At 51.1% G+C, this 19,333-nt stretch overlaps 2 protein-coding genes and 1 pseudogene across 2 annotated transcripts in view; 2 read left to right on the plus strand and 1 right to left on the minus strand.

The window, feature by feature from the left end:
- The first annotated feature begins 342 nt into the window (after positions 1-342).
- LOC105526527 (mitofusin-2) lies at positions 343-8,337 on the plus strand. The gene is made up of 8 exons (XM_011962541.1): positions 343-467; positions 851-955; positions 1,170-1,272; positions 2,049-2,269; positions 2,869-3,024; positions 3,400-3,596; positions 4,423-4,557; positions 6,341-8,337. The coding sequence occupies exons 1-8, from the start codon at positions 357-359 to the stop codon at positions 6,408-6,410; spliced, it is 1,098 nt and encodes a 365-aa protein (XP_011817931.1). The 5' UTR covers positions 343-356; the 3' UTR covers positions 6,411-8,337.
- Positions 8,338-12,800: 4,463 nt separating this feature from the next.
- LOC105526528 lies at positions 12,801-13,802 on the minus strand (annotated as a pseudogene).
- A 1,798-nt stretch (positions 13,803-15,600) lies between these two features.
- MIIP (migration and invasion inhibitory protein) overlaps positions 15,601-19,333 on the plus strand; it is a 14,582-nt gene continuing 10,849 nt past the window's right edge. Inside the window, exons 1-4 of the mRNA XM_011962542.1 lie at positions 15,601-15,916; positions 17,888-18,083; positions 18,338-18,682; positions 19,069-19,153. Coding sequence (XP_011817932.1) covers positions 17,970-18,083; positions 18,338-18,682; positions 19,069-19,153 — 544 coding nt within the window. The 5' untranslated portion in view covers positions 15,601-15,916; positions 17,888-17,969. The remainder of the gene's footprint in view (positions 15,917-17,887; positions 18,084-18,337; positions 18,683-19,068; positions 19,154-19,333) is intronic.

Raw genomic sequence — 19,333 nt, forward strand, 5'->3', positions numbered from 1 at the left:
AACTCCCATCTCAAAAAAATATATATATATTCATTTCTGTGATTACTAGTGAGGTTGAGCTTTTTTCCCTATGTTAATTGGCAGAATTTGTTTAAACCCCCTTACGGCGCCCTCCCTGCTCTGTCCCCACCGCCTGTCCCACATGGAAGACTGAGGAGTGCATGGTTGGCTGTGGGGCTCCCTTCTTACCTGGGAAGGGGAAAGCTCACGCCCCTGGGTGTGTGCGCAGCCCTGCCAGGCAAGAGAGCGGGCGGGGCAGCCTGGGCTTTCTGGTATCCCCTCTTGCTCCTCTGCTTAGTCAGACAGGAACATGGATTTCTCACCAGTTCTCTGCTTTCAGGGTTTACTGTGAGGAAATGCGTGAAGAGCGGCAAGACCGACTGAAATTTATTGACAAACAGCTGGAGCTCTTGGCTCAAGACTATAAGCTGCGAATTAAGCAGATTACGGAGGAAGTGGAGAGGCAGGTGAGAAATGAGGAGGAAGCATTCTGGGGAGATTTGGACTCCCGAGTAGAGTCCAGAAGAAGCAGACCTCCTCTTAGGGACTTCCCAGCCTTCCAGAAGGAAGTTGTGGCCCTGCTTCAAGAATACAGAGCTGCCCTTTGGGTTCCATTGTTGGGTTGTGTGATGCTGGGCATGTTCCCCTTCCTCTGGACCTCCACAGATCACGTGAGTGTTTGATCAGTTTCCCAGGCCCTCTCACCTCAGAGGCTTTAACTCCATAGAGGAGCTGAGGAGGCTGCTGATTTGAGAGGAAAGATATGCCGTCTGCTGGGATCTCTCCTGGTGCTGCAGGACTGAACTTTGGTCTTCCTTGCTACTTAACAGTGTGCTTCCTTTTGCCGTAGGTGTCAACTGCGATGGCCGAGGAGATCAGGCGCCTCTCTGTGCTGGTGGATGATTACCAGATGGACTTCCACCCTTCTCCAGTAGTCCTCAAGGTTTATAAGAATGTGAGTCATGGAGCAACAGGTCCTCTTGGCAGGAGGCCCCTAAAAGTGATTCAGCCCCTACTGGTCTGGGTCAGGGCCCCCCAGCAGTGAAAGTGGAAGCCATAGACACAAGGCCCAGGCTTCCGTCAGCTTTCTGGGGTCACCTGATGGATGTGGCCTGAAGGGAATTTTGATGGACGTGCTTCTTCTCTTAACCTTCCTCTTCTGGTGGCAGGAACTGCACCGCCACATAGAGGAAGGACTGGGCCGAAACATGTCCGACCGCTGCTCCACAGCCATCACCAACTCCCTGCAGACCATGCAGCAGGACATGATAGGTCAGTGCCCATAGGGAACTGGGGAGCTGTGGCCTGGGCTGCCCAAAGATCAGATACAGAGGCCAAGCTAAAGAAATCAAGACTTTCCTTATCTGTCACTTTTCATGATGATTCAACTCACTACCTTCAGGTTCTGGGTACATGTTGTGAACTCATTCTTGTTTGGTTTTTGAGACAGAGTCTCATTCTGTAACCCAGGCTGGAGTGCAGTGGCATGATCTTGACTCACGGCAGCCTCCGCCACCTAGGTTCAAGCGATTCTTTTGCTTCAGCCTCCCGAGTAGCTGGGACTACAGGCATGACCACCACGCCTGGCTAATTTTTTTGTATTTTTAGTAGAGATGAGGTTTTGCCATGTTGGCCAGGCTGGTCTCAAATTCCTGACCTCAAGTGATCTATCTACCTTGGCCTCCCAAAGTGCTGGGATTACAGGCATGAGCCACGGGGCCTGGCCTTGTGAACTCTGTACACAGGGTTGGGGAGCCCATCTTGTGCTGCTACATGGGTCTATCCTAGGCTGAGAATTGGGCCTGCTCCTATAAGTCGATGTGAGGCAGAAGTGTTAGCAGTATGGCATCTGGGTCCACACTTGCCTGGGGGAGCTGGCCTCAAGTGAGGCATGCTCAGTCTCATGGGCCAACTTGACTGGGGTGTGGTTCCCAGGCAAAGCTGTTCAGCATGCCTGGCAGTAGCTGGTGGAGCCATCTCCAAGGCTTGGTGCTGCTGTGGTGCAGGGCTGAGCTGATAAGCTTTTCCTCCTTTTTTCCCCCTGATAGATGGCTTGAAACCCCTCCTTCCCGTGTCTGTGCGGAGTCAGATAGACATGCTGGTCCCGCGCCAGTGCTTCTCCCTCAACTATGACCTGAACTGTGACAAGCTGTGTGCTGACTTTCAGGAAGACATTGAGTTCCATTTCTCTCTCGGATGGACCATGCTGGTGAATAGGTTCCTGGGCCCCAAGAACAGCCGTCGGGCCTTGATGGGCTACAATGACCAGGCAAGCAAAGCTCCTCACCTCAGGGGCATTGTGGGGGGGTCAGTCTGTACCCCGCCTCCAGACACAGGAACCATTCTGAAACGGGGTAAAGGTCAGCAGCCGTGGTGGTGTGCCCCACCACACAGTACACCACAGTCAGAATTTTTGCTGCTGATTGAGCTGATTTGTTCTAAGCAGTGATATTTGTGAAATGACAGATGCTAGTATTTTTCTCTAATACATATTAAAGTAAGTATGTAACTATTAAAAATAGATGACTTTAAAAATAACCACCTACATACAACTATTTTAAAGTTCAGATTTTAAAAACATTCATCTCTAAACCACTTGAGTTGTCACACGTACTGCCCTCTGCACACATCCCACGCTCGGGGAAGCTGCCAGGCGGCCGGGATGGCTCCTGCTCACGTTGTGCACATCCTGTGCTGTTCACCTACGGTCTCCTCTGCTACATCTGAAGCTAGTTGTCCTCTTTTTGCCTTTTGGAAATTGAAGAGCCACTCTATGTCCCTGTTCCCCAGACTAGGGCGACACTGAGGGTTCACGTGAATGAAAGACTCACCACGTCCCTCTCACCCCTCTCATCTTTCTCTCCTCAGGTTCAGCGTCCTATCCCTCTGACGCCAGCCAACCCCAGCATGCCCCCCCTGCCACAGGGCTCGCTCACCCAGGAGGAGTTCATGGTTTCCATGGTTACCGGCCTGGCCTCCCTGACATCCAGGACCTCCATGGGCATTCTTGTTGTTGGAGGAGTGGTCAGTGACCAGTTCAGCTTGGGAAGGTGGGGGTGGAGGGCAGGTGGGTGGGGCCTGAGGGCTAGGTTCCCGTGGTGGCCCCTGCGTTGGGCCACACTCTACAGTCTACTGTAGACTTTCTCCTCTCAGTGACTCTTCACTGTGATGACATGGGGAGCGCTTACTCCCTCACCAAGTTTCCCTCACTTCCCTCTGGAGATGGTCCCAGCCTTTCTGGCCTCAATGGGATCAAAGGAGACAGAGAAAGAGGAATTTAAGAGTAGAAACATGAGGGCTCGTTGGCTGGGGCCCTTCAGACGGCCCTGGTAGTGATGGACCCTAAAGGAGGGTGGGCCACGGAGAGGCTGTCCTCCAGGCTGACCATGTGCTCTGCAGGTGTGGAAGGCAGTGGGCTGGCGGCTCATTGCCCTCTCCTTTGGGCTCTATGGCCTCCTCTACGTCTATGAGCGTCTGACCTGGACCACCAAGGCCAAGGAGAGGGCCTTCAAGCGCCAGTTTGTGGAGCATGCCAGTGAGAAGCTGCAGCTCGTCATCAGCTATACTGGCTCCAACTGCAGCCACCAAGTCCAGCAGTGAGTGGCCCCATCGGACCCCAGCAGGAGACTTCCTTTAGGCAGGGTCAGCCCCATCTCCCTTCCCCATCTCTCTTCCAACCTGGCCTGGAAGCCACTGGGTCCTGAGCATCATAGACCCTGGGCCTTCAGGTGTGCAGGGCCAGCTTTGAGGCCAGTGATGGGGAGAGGGGTCTCCCAGGGACACTTTTTGTCTTGGGCTGGGACTGGGTAGGCCTCTGGGCCCCTTGGTGAGGAAGAAATGGGAAGGCAAGAAATACTCCTAGTATGAGTTTTAGAGGTTGCCTTGAAGAGCTTGGGCTGTGGATGTAGCTTTGAAGTTTTGAACCCAGCCTGGTCTTCGTGACATCTTAGGTCAGGTGGGAATCTATTGCTTAATCTGCGGTGGTCTGGACGAATATGCTGGCTTCCTTTTTTTGGCTGTGTGTGGCAGACCCTTTGCTCTAGACATTTTGCATCTAATTTATGTATTTCTCTGATTCTTTGAGCTTAATGTTGTCTTATAGGCATCTCCTTTTTCAAATTGAAGAAACTGAGATTTGAAAAACAGTCACGTGTTCCCTGCTACTCGGCTGATGAGCAGCAGAGTCAGGATCTCTGCGTGCTGTTGCTTCTCAGGCCGTGGTGATGCCAAGTGTGTTTGGTTGTTATGATTATTCACAGTCTCAGCAGGATGTAGGAGATTCTGCCAAACCAGGGCTGGCTCAGGGCAGAGCTGCTGGCAGGGATATCGACGGGGCCAGCTGCTTTCCACTCTGGGTGGGTTAAGCCACCAGTGGCATCTTGCTCCACACACCCCAACTGATCCCTTCTCTGTCCTCCCCAGGGAACTGTCTGGGACCTTTGCTCATCTGTGCCAGCAAGTTGACGTCACCCGAGAGAACCTGGAGCAGGAAATTGCCGCCATGAACAAGAAAATTGAGGTTCTTGACTCACTTCAGAGCAAAGCAAAGCTGCTCAGGTGAGGCTGGCCTGGGTGGCCAAAGGAGGGTTCCAGGGTGCAGCACAGGCACACTGGAGCTCAGCTGCTGGGCTTGTGTCGTGGGTGTGGACACAAACTGCTCTGGTGGGGATTTAATTTATTCATGTTAGATGTGTACCATGGGCCAGGCACAGTGGCCAACACTGTAATCCCAGCACTTTGGGAGGCCGAGGCAGGTAGATCATCTAAGGTCAGGAGTCTGAGACCAGCCTGGCCAACATGGTGAAACCCTGTGTCTACTAAAAATGCAAAAATTAGCTGGGCGTGATGGCGTCTGCCTATAATCCCAGCCACTTGGGAGGCTGAAGCAGGAGAATGGCTTGAACCTGGGAGGTGGAGGTTGCAGTGAGCAGAGATCGTGCCATTGTACTCTAGCTAGGGCGAGAAGAGCAAAACTCTGTCTCAAAAAAAAAAAAAAAAAATGATGTGTACCACGTACCTTATGGGGGCCAATGGTGCTGGTGCTGGAGGCTCAACAAGACACAGCGTCACTGCTTTCAAGGCACTTGCAGCTGAAGGCATGATGGCATCACAGTACTGCGAGACTGCAGTTCACAGCACCCTGTGCCGAACCGCAGGGCCTACAGTGCTTTACATGTACTATTTGACTCGGTCTTCCCTGTCCCTCCATTTTCTACGTAGAAAAATTGGGGAACTTGTCTGGCATCTCAGAAAATGACCAGGCTGGGGGGGGAGCCCAGGTGTACTTGGCTCCAGCAGCCCCTGCACTCTGATTCTCCTTACACCTGCCGCTCTTTGGACCCATGAAGAGGGCATAGCCCCCCATTTGTCCACAGAGAAGCTGGTTACTTGGCTGGGGACTCGCAGAACTGGGATTGGAACTCAGATCTCCAGGGAGTCTCTGTGGAGCTTTCATTAACAGTTTGCTGGAAAGAGCATCAGTCTGATGAATCTGGAGTCCTGGGTTCTCTCCAACCACTCATGTTTGGCTCAAGCTCTTAACTCTGCTATGTCTCATTATTTTCATCTGTAAAATGGGAGTAAGATTTCATGACACAGCTGCACGACTGAATGTAAAAGTGCCCTGCAAAAATCCTTGGCCTGCCCAGCTCATGATAGCATCAGCACACGGGGACCCTGCAGAAGTCCTCGGCCTGCCCAGCCCGTGATAACATCAGCACATGGGGACCCTCCACTTCCTGCCCTCACCCCTGACGTCAGAGCCTGCAGGGTGGCAGAGCCAGAGGGGAGATGCATCAGAGGGTGTCAGCTCCAACCGTCACCAGCTCAGTGGGTTTTCCCTGCCCTCGACTGTGCGGATGTGCCCCCCTGCCTTGCCCCCACCTGGGGACAGCTGCTTCCTAGGGACACACTGCTTGCCCTCTGGGGACTCTCAAAAAGGGGGAATGTGGTGGGGGGGAACTGCTGCTTGTCAGCCACAGTGACATGGTTGAACCTGGAAAGGGTCTCCTGTCAGCACCTCAACGCCTTCCTTGGCAGGCAGGGAAACTGAGTTCCTGACAGCTCAGGGACTTGCACATGGTCCTGGTGAAGCAAACACAGGTCTTGAGAATCAGAAAAGCCTGACTTGCAGCTCCCTGGCTTATTAACCATGTGGCCTTGGGAAGTTATTTAACCCCTCTGGGCCTCCTTGTCCCCATCTGTGAAACAGGAATAAATACGATTGTTGGAGGATTACGTAAGGGTGTGTGTCAAGTGTCCTTAAGATGGTGCCTGGTGGGTAGTCCTAATACTGCCTGTCATCAGCAGTCATGGTTACTAAAGAAACATTTCTTTGCAGGAATAAAGCCGGTTGGTTGGACAGTGAGCTCAACATGTTCACACACCAGTACCTGCAGCCCAGCAGATAGTGGGCACCTGAGGCGGAGCCTGCGTGGAGAGGGGCGGTGCTGCCAGCCCTGAGTGCCGTGTGGGCTCCCCCAGGGGCACGTGTGGCTCCTGCCCCTGGCCACCGCCAAGAGAATGAAACACCCAGTCTCGTACCATTTTGAGCCCTCCAGCACTAGTTATTTTCCCCCACCTTTGCCTGCTGTTGCAGGAAGATCTGGCTCATACCCCTAAAGGACACTTTCAACAACAGCTATGGACAGCATGGTACCAAGGAGTTAAGTTGAGGTTTTTTCCAGCTTTCTCGGGTTCATCTGAGTGCTTGATAAGGCCTCGGGATCTCAGCATTGCACAATGCCTCATGGAAGCCTTTGAGGGTATCACGCAGACACCCCCACCTTTCTCCAGCCTGTGCGCACCTGCCCTCCTTGCAGCCCAGCACACCTACAGGTGTAAGGGATGATTGGAGTTTCTTCCCAGAGAGTCTGTCCCAGAAGGACTGTGGCTTGTGTTCGTCTCGCCTGTTGGCTCAGTGCTTTATCCCATTTGCAGAGCCTCTCAGACACATCTTGGTGTTGAGGCTCAGTTACCCCTGGGCTTTGTCTGAGGCGGGCCCTGTGCTGTGGCCGAGGCAGCTGGAGGAGTGGGAGTAGCTCAGAGGAGAGGGCTGTTGGATGTATGGGGAGCTGGCAGAGCAGGTGGCAGTCACTGGGACGAGGAGGGACTTGCCTCTCTTCTCATTATTGTGCCCCCTGCTTTAGTGTCAGTCCTGGACTTGTGCAGGCCTGTTTTGTGTAGATGTGTTTTAGAAGATGGCTTGGTCTAGGTGGTTGAAGGATGTAGTAGAAGGAAGGATGGTGGAAGGTGGGGACCTTGGTAGCTGGCTGAGGAGCGTGGGCCCCACACAAGACAGCTGGAGAATGGGCTGTCCACTTGACCTCGTTCTCAAGGGGCTCATGGGTCTGAGAGCCCCCACCCACTAGGCTTGATTGCATCCCTGTTGTGCTCTTTAAGAGACACGTTTCCACCCCACCCCCCAACCTTGCGGCAAGTGCCCTGGACTAAATTTCCTGCACCAGTGACTGCAGTTGGCCAAGGGACAATGTGGAAAATCCAGTGCCCATCCTTCCACCCTCCCTGATCCCCAGAAACTTCGACTGACCCCCTTATCCTTATGCTGATGTTGAGTTTTGGGATTGTTGCTCGTTGAAGTGGGGGCAGATGCCTGTCACCAAGGTGTTGACTGTGTGAGAAAAGCAGTTTGGGTGACAAATCCTGTGTGGCACAAGTTGGATCGCTTCCTAGAAATAAGCAACACCTCTCCCAAGAAGCAGCCCACAGGGCAGGGGCCCAGCAGCCCAGCCATCACTCATCTTTGAGGAAATTAGTTGGTGGCCTCTGTGCACTGGTTGGTGGCCACATCACAGGTGATGTCTTGTTCACTTACCTGCTTGTACTTAAAACCCTCAGTCCTGTTGTGTGGGGCAAAGTGATGGACTCTGCCAGGTGGACGTGCTGTGGGTGGGTGTTCCCGGTGTGTGCCGGGCCTGAATGGATAGGGGCCACTTCACAGCATGTCAGGGAAAATCAGTGTCACACAATTCCAATGGATTTTGTGCTCTTTTTGGGGGAAAAAAAAAAAAAAATTTAGCATAAACATGAATTTTTTTTCAATGTAGCCCCTGGGGAATGAATGAAATTTTGAGCTTCTTCAATAAGTAAAATTAAATTAAGACCACTGAGGGAGAGACCCTTTCTGAAAGAAGTCTGGCCAAAGGCACTTGTAATGCTGCTGACATTGTTCTGTTTTTACGTTCATTTGCTGGAGTGCAAGACGTGCTGACACAGTGAGTTTTCTCTGATGTATTTAAGGTGATGTATTTGCCTGAGTTACTCCTGTATCATTCTCATAATACTGGAAACTAAAATAAAACCTAGTTGGAAATCCTTTGTGAGATCTCCATCTTTTCGGGTTCTTGTACAAACTCCTCTTTGACATGGCCAGCTGTGTTCTGAAGTGACCACAACTATAGTTCCCACTATAATGTGGCTCCTTATTCTCGGAAGGAATTTGATACTCTGAAAAGAACAAGTGGTGTAACTGATCTTTAAGGATCAGGAAATCGAGACTGGTTTCTTTATAGATTTCTCTGTAACTCCAGACCATTTTTTCACTTAAAAAGTAAATGACTCACTGTTCCATCCTGCTTTGCCTTCTGAGAATTTGGTTGCGACCATTCTTTTCTTTTTTTTTTTTGTGAGATGGAGTCACGCTCTGTCGCCCAGGCTGGAGTGCTGGAGTGCGGTGGCATGATCTCAGCTCACTGCAGTCTCCGCCTCCTGGGTTCAGGCAATTCTCTGCCTCAGCTTCCCAAGTGGCTGGGATTACAGGCGCCTGCCACCACACCCGGCTAATTTTGGTATTTTAGTAGAGATGGGGTTTCACCATCTTGGCCGTGCTGGTCTGGAACTCCTGACCTTGTGATCTACCCGCCTTGGCCTCCCAAAGTGCTGGGATTACAGGCATGAGCCGTCACGCCCGGCCTTTTTCTTTTGTTTAAGGGTCCTCAGGAGTAGATACGGGGGTGGCTAGTCAGTTTCACCCCTACAGCTGTCCTCTCGGCTCTGGTGCCGCCCAGTGGCCGCCCTGCTCTCCCACAGAGGCCACAGCTCAGCTGATAGCAACCTCATCCTTCCAGATTCCCAGGCCACACACTTGGGGCATCACCCATGAGTCTGCGGTCACACGTGCTGCACCTAATCTGTCACCTGCTGTCTTCCAAGTCTATCAACCCTGCTCAGTTCCTTGCCTCCATCACAACCATCAGCCCGGATCCAGGTTCCTGCTCCTGCCTTGGCCCCGCCTATCCTTGCCATCCTGTGGCTGTTTCAAGGCAGCAGCCAAAGACTTTCTTAGGTAACAAAAAAAATGAATCATTATCTTTTTTTTTTTTTTTTTTGCAATCCACAAAACAAGTAGTTTCTGTCATCAACAAGATGTTATGTACAACCCACTAAATTGTTCACACCACCCAAACTGTGGGTGATGAGCCATAGTTTGAAAAAAGGTCTTCTTGCCTTATGCAAATGCTGCTTAGTTATTCCCAGTCAAGGCTAGCCTCATTCCTGTGCTTTCTCTGACTACCTCATCTGTCCACTGGGGAATCTGAGAGGCTGGAAGTTTTAACCCTCTGGTAACAATGTCCCCATTTAATCACAAAAAGTAGGTAGTCAGGAATGTATCACTGTGTCCCAAGCACTGGGGTGACAGCCCAGGCAGCTCTCAGAGCATCTGGCTCATACATGGTTTCAGAAGCAGGGCCCTCCTCGCAGATGTCAGCTAAGTTGTTCACTGGGTCCCCAAGTGGATGGTTTCCTGTCTCTAAGTGGGACTTGTAGGCTTGAGATAAGAACAGCCAACTTTTTTGAGTTTAGCACGTGTCAGACATTCATATGCATGAGCCCTAATCTCAAAATCCAATGGTCGGTTTTCCCTAATTTCCTCAAATGAGGAAGTTCATTATTTCAGCAAAATATTTGTGCACCTACTCTGGGCTAAGCATGGTTCTAGGCATTGGGAATATAGCAGTAACTAAGGTGGATAAAAATCTGCCTCTGGGGCTGGGCGTGGTGGCTGATACCTGTAATCCCAGCACTTTTGGGAGGCCGAGGTGGGCGGATCACAAGGTCAGGGATTAAAGACTAGCCTGGCCAACATGGTGAAACCCCATCTCTACTAAAAATACAAAAATTAGCCAGGCTTGGTGGCGTGCGCCTGTAATCCCAGCTGCTAGGGAGGCTGAGGCAGGAGAATTGCTTAAACCTGGGAGGTGGAGGTTGCAGTGAGCCGAGATCGCGCTATTGCACTCCAGCCTGGGCAACAGAGGGAGGTCCCTCTCAAAACAACAGAAATCTCACTCACTGATTAATAACCTTTTTCAATTACAAAGAAAAACAACATATTCACAAAACTCCCTAACATCAGGAGTCATCAGGCAAATTATCCCAAGTCTTGATTTACAAACCAAACCCTTATGCCTCTGATTACATAGAGGACTGGTTCTTACAAACATTTTTTTTTTTGAGATAGATTTTTGTTGACTGGAGTGCAGTGGCTCTGTCATGGCTCACTGCAGCCTTGACCTCCCAGGCTCAAGTGATCCTCTCACCTTAGCCTCCCGAATAGCTGGGATTAAAAGTGTGTGCCGCCCATGCACGGATAATTTTTTTGTTTTTTTGTGGAGACAAGGGGTCTTACTATGTTACCCAGGCTGGTTTCGAACTCCTGATCTCAAGTGATCCTCACATCTTAGGCTCCCCAAAGTGCTGTGATTATAGGCGTGAGCCACCATGCATGGACACAAACATTCTTTTTCTTTTTAAAATTTAATTTAATTTTTAAAATATAGAATGTATGTTGGCTGGGCATGGTGCCTCATGCCTGTAATCCCAGCACTTTGGGAGGCTGAGGCGAGAGGATCGCTTGAGTTCATGAGTTTGAGACCAGCCTGGGCAATCTGGCAAAACCCTGTCTCTGCAAAAAATACAAAAATGAGCCCAGCATGATGGTGTGCACTGGTAGTCCTAGCTACTCCAGAGGCTGAGGTAGGAGGATCACTTGAACCCAGGAGGTGGAGGCTGCAGTGAGCTGAGATGGCATCACTGCACTCCAACCCGGGCAACAGGGAGATGCTGTCTCAAAAAAAAAAAAAAAGAGATGGGATGTCATTGTGTTGCCCAGGCTGGCCTCGAATTCCCAAGCTCAAGTGATCCTCCCGCCTCAGCCTTCCAGAGTGCTGGAGCTACAGGCATGAGCCACCACACATTCTTTTCTGATAAGCAACTGCAGAACTTAAGCTAGTTTCAGCCAGCTTACGGAAACTGTGAACAAACTATTTAGCCATTGCACATGAGCTCACCTCTTCTCATAAACATGTATACAGCTTTTCCCTCAAACCTGCTAAATATGTATGAATACGGGCCCTGTGAGACATAAAACCCAACCTGTCCTTTCTCTCTTGGAAGAGAGCACCTTCGGTGCACGCTGCAGACCGTCTCTTCCTGGTTTGCAAAAGAGTATCAACAAGAAAGTGCTCCTTTCTACTATTTAGCCATCTTGGTGATCTTTTAGACAACATTGTGAGTATTTCTGCTAGGAACCTTAGTGTTCAAATCTCTGTGTAGGCAGATGTTTTCATTTTTTGCAGGTAGGTATGTCAGGCTGGACTTGGGCCATATAGTAAATTTATGTTTAACTTCTACAGATTTTGCGAAGTGGTTATCCTGTTTTATATTCCCACCAGTAATGCACGTGGGTTCATATATATTTTTTGTTGTTGTTGTGTTTTTTTGAGACAGTCTTACTCTGTCACCCAGGCTGGAGTACTCTGTCACCCAGGCTGGAGTGCCGTGGCGCAATCGTGGCTCACTGCAACCTCTGCCTCCCAGGTTCAAGCCATTCTCCTGCCTCAGCCTCTCGAGTAGCTGGGATTACAGGCACCTGCCACCATGCCTGGCTAATTTTTTTGTATTTTTAATAGAGACAGGGTTTCACCATGTTAGCCAGGCTGGTTTCGAATTCCTGACCTCAAATGATCCACCCGCCTCAGCCTCCCAAAGTGCTAGGATTACAGGTGTGAGACTTTGTGCCTGGCCTACAGTGAATCTTTAACTTTACACACCATCACTTTAGATATATAAATCGATATGTAGTGGTATCTCATTGTGGGTTTAATTTACATTTGCCTAGTGAATGGATCCCAGAGCAGGAGAAAACTTAGAAAGACCTAGTGAATGGATCCCAGAGCAGGAGAAAATTTAGAAAGACCTAGTGAATGGATCCCAGAGCAGGAGAAAACTTAGGCAGACTGGGATGGAAGCTGGAACTAGAGGCATTCGTGGTGGATAAGGATGCTCTATGGAGTCTCTGGCAAGCCTCAGTTTTTATGATGTTCGGCATCTTTTTATGTGCTTGTCATCTGTGTTTTTCCTTTGCTGAAATGTCTGTTCAGTTATTTTGCGCATTTTAAAAATTGGGCTGTTTTATGAGTTTTGAGAGCTCTTTATGTAATCTGGATATAAATTCTTTGATACATCATTTGCAAATATTTTCTACAATCTTGTGGTTTGTCTTTTCATTTGTTTTTTTCTAAAAATGGAACAAGTTCCAAATTTTTAATCTGGACAAAGAGAATTAAAACCAAGCATATCATACTTCCAAAACACATATCCGTCGGCGAGTCAGCAAATCTGGGGAAAAGCAACTGGAATTGACTATGAGGCTGCTGTAATTAATCTTCATCGTCTCACTGCAAAGGTACTACCTGAATTTCTTTGGCTATCCTTTCTGTTAATATTATTTGCAGTAATTACTCTTAGTGACCTCAAATCAAATGATCCACCTGTAACATCCATTAGCATGCCACCAGCTTCAGTAACAATAATGCTACCTCCTGCAAGAGCCCAGCAGTGAATTCCCATTGCATAATATGCATCTGCTCCTCCAGTTGCCACAAGGCAAACAGCTGCCGTTCCAACACTCTGGATCCCATGAACAGGAATGCAAAAAAACTTTTCCATATTAGAAAGAACAATTCTTACAGTCTCTGGTGTTCTGGAAGAGCCCAATTCAGTCACCAAGAGTGGTTTGGTAATTTCTTCTTGTTGTGAAACCTATAGTTTTTGACCATTACAAAAGGCACCTTTTTCTTTCTTGGAAGTGTACATCTTCTCTCCCGCATAACTGTATACAACTCCAAATTATATTTTTTTATTTATAGCAAAGCCGACTAAAACAGCTACAAAAGGAAATCTATGTACAAAGTTAGTTGTTCCATCAATAGGGTCAATGATCCATGTGGGGTTGTTAGTTAAGGCACTTTTCTCCACACTGCCACAGATTCCTCACCAATGAAACTGAGATGCATACTTTTCTTTTATGGAAGAGATAAGCATTTCTTCAACTTTTTGGTCCGTAGCAGTTACCAAATCAACTGGAGAATCTTTCGGTATAACATGCATTTCATTTCTTTTTTTTCGAGATGGACCCTTGCTCTGTCGCTCAGGCTGCAGTGCAGTGGTGCAGTCTCGGACAACTGCAAGCTCCGCCTCCTGGGTTCACGCCATTCTCCTGCCTCAGTCTCCCAAGTAGCTGGGACTACAGGCGCCAGCCACCATGCCTGGCTAATTGTTTTTTGTGTTTTTAGTAGAGACGGAGTTTCACCATGTCAGCCAGGATGGTCCCGATCTCCTGACCTCGTGATCCACCCGCCTCGGTCTCCCAAAGTGCTGGGATTGCAGGCGTGAGCCACGGCACCCAGCCTGATTTCATTTTTTAGAGCATCACAAACTACCTCTCCAGCTCATCTTGCTGGAGTTACTGCATAATCCATGCATTCCTGCCAAGGATCAGCCATCTTCTTGAGTCGGAGGGGTTCCTGCTAGTTCGGTGCCTGGTGTTATCACTCTCGGCTCTTCCGGAGGTAGAGGGGCTACCTATCTTCTTTTCATTCTGTTTTTTTGTTTGTTTGTTTTAATTTCAGACAGAGTTTCCCTCTTGTTGCCCATACTGGAGTGCAATGGTGTGATCTCGGCTCACCACAACCTCCACCTCCTGGGTTCAAGCGATTCTCCTGCCTCAGCCTCCCGAGTAGCTGGGATTACAGGTATGTGCCACCATGCCCGACTAATTTTGTATTTTTATTAGAGATGGGTTTCTCCATGTTGGTCAGGCTGGTCTTGAGCTCCCAACCTCAGGTGATCCGCCCGCCTTGGCCTCCCAAAGTGCTGGGATTACAGGCGTGAGCCACTGTGCCCGGCCAATTTTTGTATTTTTAGTAGAGACGGGGTTGCGCCATGTTGCCCAGGCTGGTCTTGAACTCCTGACCTCAGGTGATCCACCCACCTTGGCCTCCCAAAGTGCTGGGATTACAGGCATGTGCCACCACGCCCGACCCCAGTTTTTCTAAGTTTTATAGTTTAGGTTCACAACTAGATCTATGATCCATTCTAGGTTAATTTTTGCATATGGGTTTTTTTGTTTGTTTGTTTTGTTTGGATGAGTATGTGGATATCCAATTATACCTGCAACATTTGTTGAAGACACCATCTTTTCTTGTTTTTCCAAGTTTCCACACACATTATTGATAAAATACATTTTTTGCGGGGAGGCTCTGGGTGTCGCTGGTCTGTAATTCCTTACCTCAAGCGATCCACCCACCTCGGCCTCCCAAAGCGCTGAGATTACAGGCGTGAGCCACTGCCCTGGGCCGAAGGCATTATCCTTTCTCCACTGAATTGCGCTTTCATTTTTGTCAAAAATTAATTGCTCACATATCGGAACTCTTTATTCTGCTGCATTGATCTATTCGTCTATCTGGACGCCAATACTATACTTTCTTTTTTAATTTATTTATTTATTGAGACAGGGTCTCTCTCTTTGTCAGTCAGGCTGGAGCGCAGTGGTGCAATCTCAGCTCACTGCAGCCTCAGCCTTTTTGGCTCAGGTGATCCTCCCATCTCAGCCTCCCAAGTAGCTGGGACTACAGGCGCCCGTCACCACGCTCGGCTAATTTTTTGTATATTTAGTAGAGACCAGGTTTCACTGTGTTAGCCAGGATGGTCTCGATCTCCTGACCTCGTGATCCGCCCGCCTCGGCCTCCCAAAGTGCAGGGATTACAGACATGAACCACCGCGCCCGGTCTCGCCCGGTTAATAGGTTTGCAGGCGTGAGCAACCGCACCCGGCCCCAATACTACATTTTCTTGTTTACTGTATAGTCCTTATCTTCTGGCACAAAGCAGGTACTCACTAAAAACCTGAATGAAAGTATGAGGCAGGCCGGCCGCGGTGGCTCATGCCTGTATCCCAGCACTTTGGGAGGCCGAGGCGGGCGGATCACGAGGTCATGAGTTCGAGACCAGCCTGGCCAACATAGTGAAACCGTCTCTACTTAAAGAAAAAAAAAAAGCGTGTAGTCCCACCTACTCGGGAGGCTGAGGTAGGAGAATCGCTTGAACCCGGGAGGCAGAGATTGTGGTGAGCGGAGATCGCGCCACTGCATTCCAGGCTGGGCAACAGAGCGAGACTCCGTCTCCAAAACAAAAAAAAAAGTATGAAACGATGAGTACAATGCAATGAGTCGCCCGCCGCCTGCCAGACCTACCCCGCAGCTCCAGACTGCCGCCTGCGCCGAGCCTAGGCCACCGAGCCTGACGGAAACTGCAGCTCCTGAACGCGTATCCCAGTCCCGCAGCTGACCAATCGGAGCCCGCCCTTCCGGGGCCCGCCCCCTTCCAGGAATCGACCTCCGGACTGGCCTCGAAAATTGACCAACCGGTTGTGCAGTTCCGCTCTTGGTCCCGCCCCCATGTTGAAACTGCCGCTTCGGATCGCGGAGTAACGCTCGCCAGGCGTCCTGGCCCTGCCCCTCACCTGGCCAATCAGAACGGCCGGCGGAGGCCCCGCCCCCAGCCGGTGACCCCGGGCGGTTCAGGCGGCGGCGGCGGAGCGATCGGAGGATTCTGCCGGGTGAGTGCGGGGAGGCGGCACTGAGGTGGAGCGGAAGGGCTCTGCAGGAGGCCCCACGTGCATTCCCGCGAGGGGCTCAGGGGCTGCAGTGGAAAAGAAGGGGAGGCTGCGTCTGCCTCTGCCGGGGTCCCGCCTCGGCGTCCGCCCGCTCGGCTTCTGTTACTTCTGCGGCGCTGGTGTTTCTGGAGCGTCGCTTTCCCGGTGCCTCTGCTCAGCGTTTCCCTTTCCTAAGCGCGACCGGGGCCAGGGGAAGGCAAGGCCAGCTGTGCCCTTTGACCCCGTGCGAAAACGGCGACCCTCTGATACAGGGGGTGTGGCCCAGAGCTACTTGGTCAGTTAGGGGTGGGGGCCGGGATCTTAGTCCTGGGAATCAAGCAGTTGGCCCCCCTTGACTGCATCTCCGTTCCCCCCAGCCCTGTGGGGTCATATACGTGTGGGAGGGTTCCAGGGTAGTAGATTTCTTTCTGCTCCAGACCTTGCACCCGATCCTGAGGATACTTGGAGGGGGCAAGGGCTGGGAGGAGGAAGCGGAGTTTTCTCAGGCTTCCCCACACTTCCAGGGAAAGGCTTTCCAGGAAACCTGAACTCATCTACCCTGGAGTCAAATTTGGTTCTTGCCTCTTGCTAGCTGTGTGACTTGAGGCAAATTGCTTAACTTCTCTGAGCTCTGGTTTCTTCATTTGTAAAAAGAAAGTGAAGGAGGAAGGGAGGGCAGAAAGGAGGAAGAATCCCTTTTGGAGCCTGGTTTGTATTGGGTTCACCAGTTATAAAGCAAGGTTGTCCAAACCACTGCGCAGGAGGTGGAGGCTGCAGTGAGCCCAGAAAAAAAGAAAGGACGCATGCCCTTGCCCCAGCCATTTTGGTAATAACAGACGTTTATTGGATGCTTACTGTGTACCACTGTAAGCACTGTATTAAGTAAGCACTGTGCTAAGTACTTTGTCTTTTGTATTTTGTGTGTGTCAGTCTTGCTCTCACCCAGGCTGGAGTGCAATAGTGTGATCTCTGCTCACTGCAACCTCCGCCTCCCAGGTTCAAGCAATTCTCCTGCCCGAGCAGCCTCCTGAGTAGCTGGGATTACAGGCGCCCACTACCGTGCCTGGTTAATTGTTTTATTGTTGTTGTTGTTGTTTTTGAGATGGAGTCTCACCCCCTCACCCAGACTGGAGTGCAATGGCGCGATCTCGGCTCACCGCAACCTCCGCCTCCCAGTTTCAGGTGATTCTCCTGCCTCAGCCTCCCGAGTAGCTGGGATTACAGGCGCCCACTACCGTGCCTGGTTAATTGTTTTATTGTTGTTGTTGTTGTTTTTGAGATGGAGTCTCACCCCCTCACCCAGACTGGAGTGCAATGGCGCGATCTCGGCTCACCGCAACCTCCGCCTCCCAGTTTCAGGTGATTCTCCTGCCTCAGCCTCCCGAGTAGCTGGGATTACAGGCGTGTGTCACCACGCCCGGCTAATTTTTGTATTTTTAGTAGCGACAGGGTCTCTCACCATGTTGGCTAGGCTTGCCTCAAACTCCTGACCTCAAGTGATCTTCTGCCTCAGCCTCTCAAAGTGCTCGGATTACAGACGTGAGCCATTTGGCCTGTTTTTTGTATTTTTGTTTTTGTTTTTTTTCTACAGTGATGTGACCATGGCTCACTGCAGCCTGGGCTTTCTGGGCTAAAGCGATCCTCGAGTAGCTGGGGCCACAGATGAGTGCCACTACGGCTAGCTAATTAAAAAAAAATTTTTTTTTTGTAGAAAAAGAATGTGTCTACAAATGTTGCCCAGGCTTAACATGCTTTGTTTAATTCTAACAACAATCGTATGAGGTAGGTACTGTTGTCTTCCAGCAGATGAGGAAACTGAGGCACAGAGAAGTTAAATAACTTGCCTGAGGCAGTACAGTTAAAGAGTGTCAAATGGGGGTCTCTGGCACCACAGGGCACCCTACTGAGCCCCGTGTCCTGCTCTCTTGACTTCAGGTAGAAGAGCTGGGGCTGGAACCCAGCCCTGAGGACATCCTGTGGCCCAGGGGCAAGTGACACCTGCTGCAGGAGGCCCAGGATGGTGGAGGCTGAGGACCTGGCGCAGCTGCGGCTGCTCAACCTGGAGCTCCTGAGGCAGCTGTGGGTGGGGCAGGATGCTGTGCGGCGGTCAGTGACCAGGGCAGCCTCAGAGGTGTGTGCCTGCCTTGGGAATCCCAGAGGAAGTGGCTACCTGACCTTCAGGCCAGCATCCAGGCTTCTGGGCTCATCTTGTTCAACACCCCCGTTTTACTGATGATGGGACATTGAGGGCTGGGGAGGGAAGAGACTGGCCTTGGTCACTGCTGAGGCTAGGGCAGGATGAGGACACAGGCCTTGGTACCTGGCATAGGCCCCATGGGTATGTTCTGGCAGCCACTCCCTGGGTGACCCGGCCCCTCTCTCCAGTCAAGCCTGGAATCCAGCAGCTACAACTCGGAGACTCCATTGACCCCAGAGACGTCCTCAACTTCCTTGAGCACCTCCTGGCCACGGGGCCGGTGCCCTGTGTGGAGCTCACCAGATGCCTGCCGAGGGGACCCCCGTGATGTGGCCAGATCGGGGGTGGCCTCTCTCCCACCTGCCAAATGCCAGCACCAGGAGTCCCTGGGCCGACCGAGACCCCACTCAGCACCCTCGCTGGGCACCTCAAGCCTGAGGGACCCAGAGCCCTCAGCGGGGTTAGGTGATCCAGGACCCCAGGAGGCACAGGCCCCGAGGTCCATCCTGGCTCAACAGAGCAAGCTGTCCAAGGTAATGTGGGACAGCGGGACATCTGCTGATGGGAGGAGCTTCCTTGGGCCTCAGTTTCCCTATCTGACACATGTGCGTGTGGGCAGCCTCCCTTGCAGAACAAGAGGCTTCTGGGAGATACTGTGAGTTGGGTTTGGCTCAGCCTAAATGCTCGCTAAGCGGTAGCTGTGAGTTTCTCAGCACTTTGAGAAGAGGCCAGGCTTTGTTCACAGCCACACATAAAGTGGGGTCAAACATTTCCCTTCTTGCTCTTGTGCCCTTGGCTGAGCCCTGGGCTCCAAGTCAGGGTGTAAGTTGAGACACAGTCTCTCTGTCCCTCGAGGTGCGGCTTCCTCTGGGCCAGGCCTCCTGGCTTAGTCCTTGCCCCTCTGTGCTTCCCTCCCCAGCCCAGGGTGACCTTCTCTGAGGAGTCTGCAGTTCCTGAGAGGAGCTGGCGCCTCAGGCCATACCTGGGCTATGACTGGATTGCAGGTAAGGCCTGCTGCTGGCCGGTACACACTTGGCCTGGGAGTGGGAGGTGGAGGCCTGGGCTCCTCCATGCTCCTATCTCAGCCTCCACCCGGTGCTGTTGCTTGTTTCTCTGACGATGGTGCCATCCTCCTTGGGGAGCACCCAATTTTTTTTTTTTTTGAGACGGAGTCTTACTCTGTC

Source organism: Colobus angolensis, unplaced genomic scaffold (assembly GCF_000951035.1).
Source record: "Colobus angolensis palliatus isolate OR3802 unplaced genomic scaffold, Cang.pa_1.0 Scaffold596, whole genome shotgun sequence".
Taxonomy (NCBI): domain Eukaryota; kingdom Metazoa; phylum Chordata; class Mammalia; order Primates; family Cercopithecidae; genus Colobus; species Colobus angolensis.

Coding starts and splice junctions, on each gene's coding strand:
- LOC105526527 (XM_011962541.1), top strand. CDS start 357: ATGCGTGAAGAGCGGCAAGACCGACTGAAATTTATTGACAAACAGCTG. Junction 2,270..2,868: donor TGATGGGCTACAATGACCAG/GCAAGCAAAGCT, acceptor TTCTCTCCTCAG/GTTCAGCGTCCTATCCCTCT. Junction 4,558..6,340: donor AGCAAAGCAAAGCTGCTCAG/GTGAGGCTGGCC, acceptor ATTTCTTTGCAG/GAATAAAGCCGGTTGGTTGG.